This window comes from Pecten maximus, chromosome 10 (assembly GCF_902652985.1).
Source record: "Pecten maximus chromosome 10, xPecMax1.1, whole genome shotgun sequence".
NCBI lineage: Eukaryota > Metazoa > Mollusca > Bivalvia > Pectinida > Pectinidae > Pecten > Pecten maximus.
This window is the reverse complement of record NC_047024.1, coordinates 14,732,687-14,747,589: the sequence shown is the minus strand read 5'-3', so window position 1 is coordinate 14,747,589 and position 14,903 is coordinate 14,732,687. Positions and strand designations below refer to the sequence as shown.

At 35.9% G+C, this 14,903-nt stretch overlaps 1 protein-coding gene across 2 annotated transcripts in view; it reads right to left on the bottom strand.

The window, feature by feature from the left end:
* The window catches only part of LOC117336789 (lipase maturation factor 2-like), a 72,010-nt gene extending 57,274 nt beyond the window's left edge, over window positions 1-14,736 (bottom strand). For both annotated transcript variants that reach the window (XM_033897433.1, XM_033897434.1), the window contains exons 1-7: window positions 14,600-14,736; window positions 13,435-13,485; window positions 12,805-13,007; window positions 12,243-12,271; window positions 10,099-10,304; window positions 9,218-9,243; window positions 8,660-8,812 (exon numbers count right to left, since the gene is read on the bottom strand). In XM_033897433.1, coding sequence (XP_033753324.1) covers window positions 8,660-8,812; window positions 9,218-9,243; window positions 10,099-10,304; window positions 12,243-12,271; window positions 12,805-13,007; window positions 13,435-13,485; window positions 14,600-14,696 — 765 coding nt within the window. In that variant the 5' untranslated portion in view covers window positions 14,697-14,736. The remainder of the gene's footprint in view (window positions 1-8,659; window positions 8,813-9,217; window positions 9,244-10,098; window positions 10,305-12,242; window positions 12,272-12,804; window positions 13,008-13,434; window positions 13,486-14,599) is intronic.
* Window positions 14,737-14,903: the final 167 nt, after the last annotated feature.

The following is a 14,903-nucleotide window of genomic DNA, read 5'->3' as shown; positions in this document are numbered from 1 at the left end:
GCAACAAAATAAACATGTTACCATCAGAAATTGGTAACCTTGGAAACTTGATCATGCTTAATTTGAAGCACACAAACTTAGCAACTCTGCCCCCAGAGATCGCATACTGTCAGGATCTGGAAGAAATTCAAATGTGGGGGAATGAAATAGAAACTCTTCCTGAAACTCTTCCAGAAATGCCCAAACTACACACATTGGCATTTGACTACCGACATTTCTGTAAGCTAGTTGACCAGACGTACATGGAAAACTACCTCAGTACAGGACAAATAAAATCTAAACACATACCCATGGTTGTTTTTGAGCTACCTGCACTACGATGTCTGGACTTGGAGAACACAAAAATCAACAACTTAATGGAGATTTACAACATCAGTCTGCGTGAGTTTAATCTCAGCCATAACTTCATACAGATACTGCCCATGAGCTTGTACACTCTCAACCATCTTGTCTTTCTGGACTTGTCATATAACCAGGTCTCCACTCTTCCAGACGAACTTGGGAATGTAAAAAGTCTCATCAAGCTACGAGCCAGCAACAACAAGTTGCAGCAGATCCCGTCAACTATTGGTCAGTTGCATAATCTCCTGGAACTTGACCTCGGGTCAAATCAGTTGCAAACACTCCCTCCATCTATCCGCTATCTACAAACACTAAAAACGCTGATCATCTGTGAGAATAAACTAACCACCCTTCCAGACGAGATTTGTGACCTGTCAGGATTGGAAACACTGGACGCAACAGACAACAGCATCGCTGTCCTACCAATGAAATTACACATGCTCAAAGGTCTCACATGTGCCCATAGCTTTGACAAATTTAAGAAATGTGGTTTGTGGTTGTATAACAATCCTCTTGTACAGCCTCCACCAGAAGTATGGAGGACAGAAAAACCAGCAAAAATCTTTGAATATCTGAAGAAACTTGCAATCATCAAAACAGAGAATCTTCAGAGGCAAAAAATGTTGGTGCTAGGCGAGTCTCAATGTGGAAAAACAGATTTCGTTTGGGGTCTTGTCCAAGGTAAATCACTCATGGCAGAAAAAGAAAGAGAGAAAATCCGAAAGCAAATGAACAAATTGAAGGAGGAAAAGAAAGAGAAAGATAAAACTAAAAACAAGAAAGTTCTGAAAGAGATAAAGGAAATCAAAGACAAAATGGACCAAGAAGGTCCACAGAAGGAGAAGGCAGACAAGATGAGGGAGATTAACAGTGATGGGAAAACGCTGGTGAAGATAAACGAAAATGTGGATGAGAAAGATGTTGAAATTCATGATCACTTGGATGACTTTACGCCTGTCGAAAAGAACAATGAAGAAGTTTTAGAAGATGAATCTATTATTCAAAATGATGAAGTGGTTGTGAGTTTAAACAAGACCAGATTTATAGAACAAACAATATGGAGGACAGAGAATTCTGTGGAGTTTGTGATAAATGATTTTGGAGGAGATGCTACATACAAGATGTGCTATCCTATATTTCTCGACTCGAAGTCCCTGGTAATCATTATGTATGACCATAGTGCTTATACAAGTGACAACCATTATCAGTTGGTGGGTCAGTGGCTTGACTTACTGAATGTCCACACACCAGGGGCAGTGGTCAAACTTGTAGGTACGAAAGCTGACCTCTGTGAAGATGATGAAATCAAAGAGGCAACTTGTGACATTATTCAAGGTGAGGTGGAAAAACAACAAAAGTGTCACAAAGAAAATCTTCAGAAACAACTTGCACAAATTCAGACAGAAATAGAAAATCTGAAAACAAAACTTGGGGAGAATAGGTCCAACGACCTAATGCAGCATCTAGAATCTGAGAAAAACAAACTAGAAGGTTTAATCAAACATCCAATCCAGGTTGATCAGGAAGTCTCTGTCATTAGTTCTGTGGAAGGACTTCCTGGAGTGAACAGCCTCATCAACCAGATAGAACTTATGGCCATTGATACCAATCTGTTCCCTCATGCTCAGCGACGCATACCAGACCACTGGAACAAGTTCAAGGTCAAACTCAAACAGGAGAAGTCCTATTACCTCCGTTTGAAAGAGGTCAAGGACATGGCTTTGACCTTTGACATCAAAGGTGAAAGCCTGGAAGAGTGTCTGATGTACTTACATGATATAGGAGAAGTGTTGTGGTTCCACGATATTCCTGGTATGTCTCTGATTCTCTTCCACAAACCCAGACTCCTCGTAGATTTTATCACCACCATCTATCGCCATGATTTCAACACATTTTTCAATTATCATAAAAACAAGGTGTTCATGAGCAAAGGAAATTTCAACAGAAAACATTTCGATGCTTCTGTAGAAATATTTCTGAATCATGGACAGGTGTCTCGACCGATGCTGAACTGTTTCTGGTTCTACCATCAGCTGGACTATGAACAGTTCCATGACATCCTGGTTTTGATGCCACTCCTGGACATCTGCTACAGTGTGCCTGAACCTCCTGTCCCCTTGGGAAGCAATGCCTGTACGCCGCTTCTTAGTTGTGCCCTGGTATAGCCAGAAGTGGGCAGGACAGGACCTGGACAACCACTGGCAGGATATGCTTCCCCAGGGGTCAAAGGTCATGTCATTTGCATATGAATTCCCAGGTCAGCTGCCAGAAGGCACATTTGAACGAATATCTGCAGCACTGCAGGAAGTCGTGATAACTCGAGCAGACTGGCGAGATGCCATTCTGTGTACTACAGAAAATGACAAGATTTTATTAAGTCTCGGATCTGACAACAAAACTGAGGCAGACATTTTGTCTGTTACGGTCCAAGGAAATGATTCAGATGGAGTAGAATCTGTCGTTAGGGACTTGACACAAACCATTACAGACGTGGTGACAAGGATTCAGGGTTTATCGTGGAGAATCAGAGCTCAGCAACACCTGTGGGACCATCACATTGTCTGTTACACGAGGAAACCAAAGTCAAAGGTCATCAAAACATAAATCAATGATAACTCACACAAGGTATCATCAACAAAACCATGTCTGAAATAACCATGGTAACGAAACAAAAAAGTCTATGAAATAATCACCATTTTAAGGTAAGTATTATGTGCTCCATTGGTGATATCTGTAAGACCTTTCCAATATGTGGGGTCACGATAGCTCAGTCAGTTAGAGCGCTGGCCACATAACCTCGGGTGAAGATCCAAGGTGTGTGGTTCGACACTCCCTGCCCGTGTCTGTGTGTGTTTCTCTGGAAGCTGAGAAACAGACTGGTCTGTGCTGTCATGGTTGTGTCCTTCGGCAAGACACTTTACCGTAATAGCTCTAGATCTTGATAGCATAGTTTAGTGAGGTAGTCACCAACTACTACAAGGGGACCCTGCCCCAAACGACTGGTTGTTCATGAGGCAATAAACCCAGTGTTGAGGCCAGAGAAAATGCGGGCTACAGTAAGACATGGTACAAGGTGTTTAGTTATGTAACAGTGTGTTATCATTGACTTATGTTGGTATAGACAACTACCGTAAATCATCTACTTTTCACAATAATTTTGACATTAAATTCACTTTTAATTAAGATAGTTAGAAAGCATATTTGAATTTCATATGTTGACATTACACAAAGGACTTTTTATTCTGGTGGCAAACCAAAAGACTCAAGCTGTTTAAGGCACAGGGACTTCAATTTCCAACCCTACCATCTGTATATATATATATATGTATTCAATACATGTACATGCATGATATATAAATACATTATATGATAGACGATGGTGTTGATAAACTGTCCAAAGTCCCTGTGCTTTGAGGCACCAAAACGATTGTGAAAAGTGTTTTACCGTAAAATCTATCACTTTGACTTTGTTCTCAGTAATACATGTACTATCTGTTTGCTCATCAACTATGTAACCAACTGTGTAGATAGCTACCGTAATTATCCTACATTAAACCCAGGCCTGGTAAGAAGCCCTCCCCGATAGATTGTATTTCAGTACTGAAATGCTGACAAATGTGATTTCACTTCCTGTAATAACATTTTCCTACTTTCAGAGATTAAGTGATGTGCCCCTGGGTTTATTGCAGTATAAATACGGTAATACAGGAAAGCATGCTACTCTAGATTGCTTATTAGCTTGTCAACACAAAATTGTATGAACTGACCATTTTCCTGTATTAACTTACAAAGCTGATTTGTTCATTTCTCTGTGTGTATGTCATACTATGGGAAGTTTTCTGTCCATTTCTCTGTGTGTATGTCATACTATGGGAAGTTTTCTGTCCATTTCAAATATCACATTTTGATTAGGAGTATGAGATGTGTGTGTCCTGAAGCATGGTGATAAATTATCATGATTAAGAGTATGAGATGTGTCCTGAAGTATGGTGATAAATTATTATGATTAGGAGTATGAGATGTGTCCTGAAGTATGGTGATAAATTATTATGATTAGGAGTATGAGATGTGTCCTGAAGTATGGTGATAAATTATTATGACTAGGAGTATGAGATGTGTGTCCTGAAGTATGGTTATAAATTATCATGATTAGAAGTATGAGATGTGTGTCCTGAAGTATGGTTATAAATTATCATTAGAAGTATGAGAAGTGTGTGTCTGAAGTATGAGGATAAATCATTATAATTAAAAGTATGAGAGAAGTATGGAAGGTATGAGTCTTAAAATATGCATAATGGTGGTGAATAACAATGATTGGAAGTATGGAAGGAGGTATGAGAAGTTTGAGTCCTGAAATATGGTGATGAATTTTAATGATAGGAAGTATGAAAGTGTGTCCTGAAGAACAATGATCTATTATTAGAACTAGAAGTATGGGATGTGTGCGTCCTGAAGTATGGTGATAAATTATTATGATTGGAGATATGATATGTGTGCGTCCTGAAGTATGGTGATAAATTATTATGATTGGAGATATATGTGCGAGTCCTGAAGTATGGTGATAAATTATTATGATTGGAGATATGATATGTGTGAGTCCTGACAACTGATGCTTAATCATGATTATTTGCAGTATGAGGAATGTATGAGAAATATGAGTCCTGAATTAGGTAGCTAACGCATAATTTTAATCAATTTGAGTAACATCAACTAAACGTTGTTATCAGTTTATAATTTGCTTTTAACACATGTACCAATGTTTCTATAATACTTTTACTATTCCTTTCTATCATTCTCTACATTTCTGGCCATCATAGCTGTCAAATCTCTCAAAAGATTATGACAAACAAATTATCACATTTTTTTTCTACTTTCCCAACTGGCAGAGCCCCCTTATGTTGCTTATGTTGAAAGCAATCTGGACACCTGGCATCAATATTAAGTCTAAAATCCTGCTTCATAGATCGTACCAAATTTAACTGTTCATATACCAGTAAATATAACTATCGCAAAGGCCTACCAAAATACAGGTGAATTGTATACAGTGTCCCTAATCTCTCTTACTTATACTTTTTAATCTCCTTAACATGTCCCAACGATAAATGGTATATCTATGTCATCAGTGGCCAATTTAAGAGTTTCCAGGAAAATTCTATAACACTAACTTAGTCAGGCATTTTCTCTTCACGAAAATCTATAATTTCTTTCCTTTGATATTATTTTCACCTGAAATTCCTTGAACAGTGGTCTTTCATTATTCTTTTCTTCTTTTACAATTTTGATCTTGTTCCTTTGTCCGGCAACATTCGCTGAGAGTGAGGATACAGTTATTAGTACTCGAGAGTATCTATTGGTTACTGTTTTATCTGGAAACGAGGCTGTAATACAACCTCCGTACCATAACAGACAATGAATACTGTATTATCTATCCTGTGTATAGATGAGAATGAGGCTGTGATATAACCACCGTACCATAACAGACAATAAATATTATCTATGCTGTGTAGAGATGAAGTGAGGCTGTGATACAACCTCCGTACCATAACAGACAATGAATATTATCTATCCTGTGTAGAGATGAAAGTGAGGCTGTGATACAAACTCCATATTAGAAAATCATAATTGTTTATCCTATGTAATGAAAACAAGGCTGTGATAAAATTATTATGATAAAATGTTTACCATTCTATCTGTAAAAGAGAGAGATAATATGATAGTGTACTACATTCAACAGAACATGAGGTTTTCAGGTGTAATTGTCTTCACTGCAGCATTTAAACTTGAATGTTAGACAATTATGTTAAAAACTCAATCTTGAACTACATTTGCTCAAAGGTTATGGGTCATGCTGATATCGGAGTCAGATTCTTTTTTACTGTTTCAAGTGGCAGTAAGCTCATACATTGACTTTTTTTCAATGATAAAATTACACAGTGAACAACTTTTTTATCACTGAAATAATGTTTTTTGATTAATTAAAGATTTTTGAATAAATTGAAATACATTGTACTAAAATTACTATTTTTTGACATTATGAACAATTCAAGGAAAATGTATCAGTTGTATGTTACACAGGTACGAAATTAACTATGCCAGAAATATTGGCAGTATATGAAAGTGCTAATCTGTCAAATCCTTGTCTTGTGGTCAAATTTGTTTATTGTATACATACAAGACTTGACATCTATAAACTCATATGGAGTTATTTTTATATACAGAGCTTAGCCATGTCAAATAATTCTAATCTTGTTGGATTTCTAATGTATAGAGAGAATATGAATATACTTTTATTTGTTATCTTTAATCTTACACATAATGGTTCATTGGTTAATTGTCCGTTACCTAATGTGACATACTCTCAGTGATATAATACATGTCTCTCATCTGTATATTTTATCTTATATTATTTTTAATTGACACATCTGTGATATGATTATATTTAATAGGACTTTTTTATGAAATAGTGTGCATTTTCATATTTTATTTGTATAGAAGAATTTTTATATGATGTACAACTGTGTTTTTATAGTAAAACATCAATTAGTAAATTAAAATAATCTAAATGTTGATGTTTGTCTTCATCTGTGTTTTCCATCAGTGCACTAGCTTGATATGTCCTATCACACAGTAAAATAATTCTGGACAGAAATAATATAATAACCGGGATTCTTGTTGGACTCTATAAACTGTCATGGCAGCCAAGGCCAATATGACAAAAAAAAAACAGGGCGGTCTTTGTACCAATGTGATCTATGCAACCCCTACGACAACAGCAATTTTTAGCAAAACAAGAGGCCAACAGGCCTTAACAGTCACCTGAGTTCTGATGATGTCCACTGATAGATAATGTTTTGCTGTTAAACCAACATTAACACATCTCAGACCTGTGGCCTGGAAAGTAGGTCAAGGTCATTCAACTGAACATACTCGTCTTGGTAGGCTTTCATCCCAGCATGCTACTGGCCCAATATCATGAACCTTGGCCTCTTGTCCATTAAGAAGTTGTTTAAAGATTTTAAGTCATTTGACCCCTGTGACCTTGAAAATCGGTCAAGGATCATGACCCTAGGACTCTTGGTTATTGAGAAGAAGTCGGAAAATGTAAATTGTTTATGACACACGGCAGATGACGTCAGACAAAAGGCAATCGCAATAGGCCATTGGAAAATTTCTTCTCTAGTGACCTAAAACAGTGTGTAATTACACAGGTTTTACCGTTAATAATCTACCTATATTAGGAACAACATAATTTACCCAAATCATGAAATGGTTTATATGAAACCACATTCTCAAAATTGATAAATGAGGCATATTATGAAGATAACCAGTTTACTTGTAAACCAGGAAAAGAATACAAAAAGAAGAAGACTTGGCAATTGTCTGGAAGGGTAAGAATCTTTGGTTAATTGACAATATCCAACCCATGTAAATCTGTAAGTATGTAGAATGTGATAACGTTACATTCTCCAATGTCACAACAACAGAACCAACAGGAATATTTACACCATGAAAACATTTCCTGATGAGGTCATGATGTCACGCAATGAAATACACTGTATTATCATGTACTAGCCTATGTCAGAGAATGTCTTTGAAACATGTACCGTATTTATTCTAATAAACGCCCCCCCTCCCCCCCCCCCCCCTTTATTTTGGAAAGAAAAATTCCTCAATTCGAGAAAAAGAACTTACCGTGGTATGTAATTGCAATTTCATACCCGGGTGTCAAAATGTTTGTTACTTAGTTTTACAATGTTTTGGATACATATACACATGTTTCATGGTGTAAAATGGGTACATACAACAGATCTCACAACTTACCGACTCTGAAATTTTGATCTACATTAAATGCCCCCCCCCCCCCCTCGGAAAAATTTCACTCCCCTGGGGCATTTATTAGAATATATACGGTATATACACAACCTTGATGGAAACAGTCACATGTCAGAAACTGGACAAAAAACTGATATAAATTTATTTTCCAATTGACAACAGCAATCTTTCATATATCAATGGTGTTTGATAACAAAACCAATATGTCCATATCAACATACCTCACTACCTACAGATGAATGGGGAATTCCTGTTGTGACAGATTGTGAAGAGACAGATCAACAGATAGATGAAAGTTAACAATTGATGACTCTGACCACTTTGTGTTCTGGCTAATAACTGTAATGTCAATTCCTGTTGTGACCGATTTTGAAGAGACAGATCAACAGATAGATGAAAGTTAACAATTGATGACTCTGGCCACTTTGTGTTCCGGCTAATAACTGTAATGTCACCTGTTATCAATGTAAAGAGAACAACTTACCTGGCAGTAAAATGCAAATATCCTCATGGACCTGACAGGGGAGAAGAAGAGGAAGGGGATAGGTATCTCTATCATGTAGGTGGCCACACAGCTGAGCTTGAGGAACCACAGAGGTAGTTGATGCCACCACCAGGCTAGAGGTGTCGGGATACACTGAAACATCACAGATAACACAACAATAATAACAATTTTATTAAATTTCCATTTACAAATGTTGTAAATGATGACTGAATACAATATACAACAAGGAGCCGCAAAGCTTGGCATTATCCCCCGCGCCCCGCAGTTGGTATGAAAACCCAAATACAAGTATATATCAAGCTCAAAGTAAGAGTTATTAAGGAAACAGTAATTTGGTATTTTTGATTAAGTTTCCATGGTGACAGAAAAAATACCGAAAATGGAAGGTCCGCAATAGCAAAAGGCACAACTAGGGCACTATGATATTATTAGCATTACTAACATAGTATAAATATAATGGTATTCATAGAAGTGACTCAATCAATAATCAAAATACAAATCCAGTTAATACCTGGTAAAATTACACTAGTAACTTACCTGGGATTCAAAATGTACTGACAGAGCTGAAAGAAAAACAAAGGAAATTTCCAATAAAGTGGTTTACTTTCATAAATATAAGATCTTAATGGAGTCTCCGGTTCATATGAGATTTTACAAAAAGAATTTAAGAAGTTTTTATTTTTGCGAGCCTTAACAAGCAAAAATTAAAACCTAGAGACAAGTTACATAATATCTCATATGAAACAAAAACAAATTTAAGATACTTTTTATCTGATAACTCAAAAAAAACTTTTGACAGGTTTTAAAAGTCAAAATGTGGAGAGCAAAATCAAATGGAGGCATTTCAATTCATTACATAATGTCATTTTCCTTATTATGTCATCACAATTTATTTTTGACTGTTGCAAACAATAAAACAAAACCCACGGTATATTACATGAGTGACATATTCAAAAATATTACATGTGATCCCCCGACTTTACTTTCTTACAGTGTGATAATTTATTATACAGTACTAAAACAAGTTCAAATTTACCTGTAATGTTACTCCACATACAATTTTACCTGTAATATGTTACAACACATACAATTTTACCTGTAATATGTTACTCCACATACAATTTTACCTGTAATATGTTACTCCACATAAAATTTTACCTGTAATATGTTACAACACATACAATTTTACCTGTAATATGTTACTCCACATACAATTTTACTTGTAATATGTTACTCCACATACAATTTTACCTGTAATATACAACAAGGTACTCTATATACAATTTCACCTGTAATATACTATTCCACAAACAATTTCTCTTGTAATATGAATGTATTGTATATTACTCCACATACAATTTCACCTGTAATATACCATTCCACATACAATTTCACCTGTAATCTACCATTCCACATACCTGTAAGTCCCCACCATGTTGGACATTTACTGGTCAGTTTCACCACTCCTGAAGCAAACATGAGACGGAAGAGGAGCCAGCGCACCAACCACAGTGTGATGCTGTCATGCTGGTGGTAAGGAGACATCTTCCATTTCTTTGGTAACTGGAGATTAAATGGAGCCACTATGATGGCAAGAAAACCTGTTTCCAAGAGCAAAATATCCCTGAAAAAATAAAAGTGAAAAAAAAAGATATACTCATAAATATTTGAGCAGTTTTTCTCTCATATCTCGCCATGTTGGATAGAGTTTGCCCATGTAAGATAGCTATGTAAGACAAAATATTTATTTTAATTGTAACTCAGAGTCTATATTTGTGTAGAGTAACCATGAAAACTAACTGTCATCCTAGCCTTTCAATATGACCATCGTTATTGACTGACCTACCTTCGTCATTCCATCAAGACAACCGGTTAAACACATATAATCCTATGTCACAGAAAAGATCGAATACTCGTATAGAGTCACTGTTGGCTGGTTCACACACGAAGTTGCCAAAATCACAGTGAATTCAAAACTACCAGCCACAAAACATCGCCACGTCATTGCGATCGAGATAGACATCACTCTCAATATCCTGGAACTATGAATGGAATTCCAATGACACTCGTGACGTCATGCAGTGACATAGTATTTTATAAAAAAAAATTGACTTGAAATTCAAAAGTACAGTGTGTTCTGTGAAATGATTAAATATGTCGAGGTGCAAATCAAATTATATGTAAAGTTGGAAAACTTATTTCAGCGTTGGCTTTCAGTATTGTTGATAGAACTTCTTTTTCTCGGATGTTGACAATTTGATCACGGCCACGTAAAAGTCTGTCAAGTTACGGTAATTTTTATCGGCGAATTGTTCATTCGTTCATCACTTAACCACAAAATGAATGAAATTTGTGTGCAAACTTTGTTTGCCAAAATAGGGTATGATCTTTTAGAATATTACAAGTATTTTTAGTAAAAACGTCAAATAAAGAAATTTAAAAAATGAAGAAAATGGATGGCTGAGGGACACTTTCGCCAGAAATTCGGTAATGGTATGAGAGAAAAAGACTCTATCATTATGTGTGTATGTAGGATAGGGATATTCCACCCTCGGAATCACAAAATGTGGTAAAACCCTCGGCAAGCCTCGGGTTTCACCACATTTTGTGACCCCTCGGGTGGAATATCCCTATCCCACATATACACATATGAAAGAGTCTTATAGTCATCGACGATGTGGCATAAAAATTTTTGGTTTGTTTTGTTTTAACGTCCTATTAACAGCCAGGGTCATTTAAGGATGTGCCAGGTTTTTGAGCTGGAGGAAAGCCGGAGTAGCCGGAAAAAAACCACCAGCCTACAGTCAGTACCTGGCAACTGCCCCACGTAGGTTTCGAACTCCAACCCAGAGGTGGAGGGCTAGTGACAAAGTGTCGGGACACCTTAACCACTTAGCCACTGCGGCCCCTTAATAAATACACAAAGAAAATTTACACTTTTCATAAAATATACCAGGTATATGTATATGTGCTGGACTGTCAATATAAAAAGGGTAATAACATTTATACTAGCAATTCATGCATCATTTCAGGCTCTAAATAAAGGTATATCCAAACCTTTGATCAGTATGAACTCTATTTGTATATACAATGTACATTAAAAACTACACGATATTGTTGTTTGTTCCAGCGGAGATATCAAGTCAAGTAGCAGATTCAGATTCAGGTTCAGATGTGTTTATTAAAGTGTCACATATTGATACATACATATACAAAATAGAAGCATAATTTCATTAAACCATTAAATGCATCAACACCCAACCAAATTTGGCTTATGAGACATTATTACTGTAGATGTAAAATTTTCTGATGAGAAATAATTTAACAAACATTTGATAAAAGGTTCTTTCTTTGCTGATACATATGAAACAATGAGTAAGTAGCACATTACTTTTACAACATGAGCAGATGAACTAAGTATTTTATGAATTTGTAGTATGAGATAACATCACTTGCATTTGGTAAAAGTTTGTCGCTTGTAAAACTAGTGTTGGGTTTTGTAATTTAACAGATAAAAAAAAGAGAGATAAAGGCAGGAACTCAAAGAGGAGGAATCACTTACCATTGGAACCACAAAAATGTCTGCCCAACCTAAAATGACAAAACATAGACATTTATCTTGTTTACATGTAAAACATAATATGAGCAGGTTATATAAATGTAAAGTTAGATCTACCAGTGAACTTGTTTTCGGGCTTCAGTAAAATGTGCATATATACATGTATGAGTTACTTTCTTTATACTACATCTACTAACTGTAGTGAGAAAAAAAGGGTTACCAGGGTGTTTACAAGTTAATTGAAGTAACGGGTCAGAAAATGCTATGCAATCAAAGTAAATACATTGTAACAATACATTGTAACAAGATTTGCTGGCCATCCTATATATAACAGAGAATGAAGCTTATTAAAATTCCTCAGTCAGAATAATATCTGAATTCCTAATATAAACACATTCTGGAAGCTATATATAATAAGATCCCAGAATTTTGCTGCAAATAATAACTAATTAATATACTATACAGACATTTATCCATCATGTTGTAATTACAGTTTGTTCTTCTTAAAAAAAGATTTTTTGTTTTTGTTTTAAGAGCACAAGTAATTATAAGTGAGAAGACATACCTGGTACAGAGACAGGTACAACATCCACAACAGTGTGTAGGCGACAGTATCCCGTGCTCCACTAAATACCAAACTAAGGAAAGACACTAGCATCCCCGTCAAACACAAGAGATCCATCCCTCCCTGGGCATTCAAGCCAAGACGTGGCGTTAACTTCATTAAAGTAGGAGCTCCATCCAGGAGTTCTTCTATTGAATCTATCTCTAAAATAAATAAATAAATAAATCAATAAATAAATAAATAAATAATAAACTAAAACACCAAGAATTCTAAATCAGTAGACAACATGCCTAACTTTAAGAACAGAATAGAAAATATTTGGGAGCATGAAGTGCCTTATCATATTATAGGGCAAACTTAAGAAACAATTAATTCTAACCTTATTCTATACAACTGTTCATTATTATTATTAGTCATTGTAAAGGAGCTCTGTCTGCTCTTGTATTGGAAAATTAACTAAACCTTTTAAACACTGTATAAATCTTATCCAAGTTCCATTTTTTTAATAATTTTTTTATCCGAATAAGCTTAAAAATATTAGACCTAGATTGTATATGTACATATATACCTGGTATATACACCCAACTTAGGGTATAAATAAGGAATATTGACACTGTCAAGAATACATACTTTCTTGAAGAACAAGTTTTGCTGGTAGTATTCCATTTTCTCCATACAGACCTGTGACAAAAGAATATTTTATATGTACAGAAAATACAAAGAACAACTATATGTATACCAATATGTATATATAGATACATGTATGTTATCATTTGTAGTAATATAACAACAAAATGGTCCTGTTGAACCTGTAAGATTTTTGGATTAGATCCATGCAAACAGTAGAGGAGAAAATGCAGCAACCAGACTGGGGTTCGAACCTCGGACCTCCGAACACTAGCCGGATGCATTACCAATTAAGCTACCTGGTCACCGATGTTCAACCCAGTCCAGTCCCACTACACACCTCCCTCATTTTTTCCAAGTCTTCGTCCTCGAAGACACACGAGACCCTTATACCACCACCGTGGGTATTTTAGTTGGGTGCTAATTTTGTAACAGGAGAGGAGAAAATGTAGCGGCCAGACCGGGGTTCGAACCCGGGACCTCCGAACACTAGCCGGTTGCTCTACCAATTGAGCTACCTGGTCACCGATGATCTACCCAGTCCAGTCCCGCTACATGTACATTGTATATGATAACTGACATTGTGACAGTCAGGTTGGATTTATCACTATTATAGCGATACAAGTATAGCTATAATACAATGAAAAATCTACATGCGAGTCCTGCAGTTACAGAATATGTGATAATCGTTCAATTTAACATTGTGGGACTTGTTTCTGTTTTCATTAATACAGTTGAAAAGGGCACATTAAATTAAATTGTAGATTGATCACGGTGTAAAACTAACAATTAAAATGCATGCACACAAAAGTGACATGTGAAACGTACTTGGGTGTTTATAAACATCATTCAAACATATATTATTACAAGAAGTTTTGATTGGAAACAATTTAGTTAATTAAGCAAATAATGGCTCCATTGTTTCGAAACAAATTCAAATTACAATGTGTTTGTATGCTGGTATTTTACATCCCCAGCAAGTTTCAGGTATTCCTTTCGCGCGCATGCAAAAAAATGTTGTTTTTCGTCAGTTTTGTATTATAATTACAATAAACAGCAATTATATCACCATATAGCAATATTGCCAATAATAGCAACAAATCAACATGTGCCCACCCCCACGGTGATTTAAGGACAATGTTTGTATTTTTTAGGGTTTTTTTCATACCGGGTATTTGTACATATAAAGAAGCGAATGCCACGAGATAAATTCCAGATATGCCCCAGAGGAACACATCTCTTGTATAGCCTATACCGCTCGTCATTTTCAACACTCTCCAACAGATAAATTGCTCGTCGGTAGAAGTGCCCTGGAACACCCAGACAGGAAATGAGTCCGCAATATAGTTCCAAAAACCCTAATTTCATACGACGTTTAAAATTTCATAAACCCGCTATTTAATTATTTATTCTTCATAAACGTTTATTTTATATAAACATACAAGTATAACATTAAAGTGAACGAATATGAT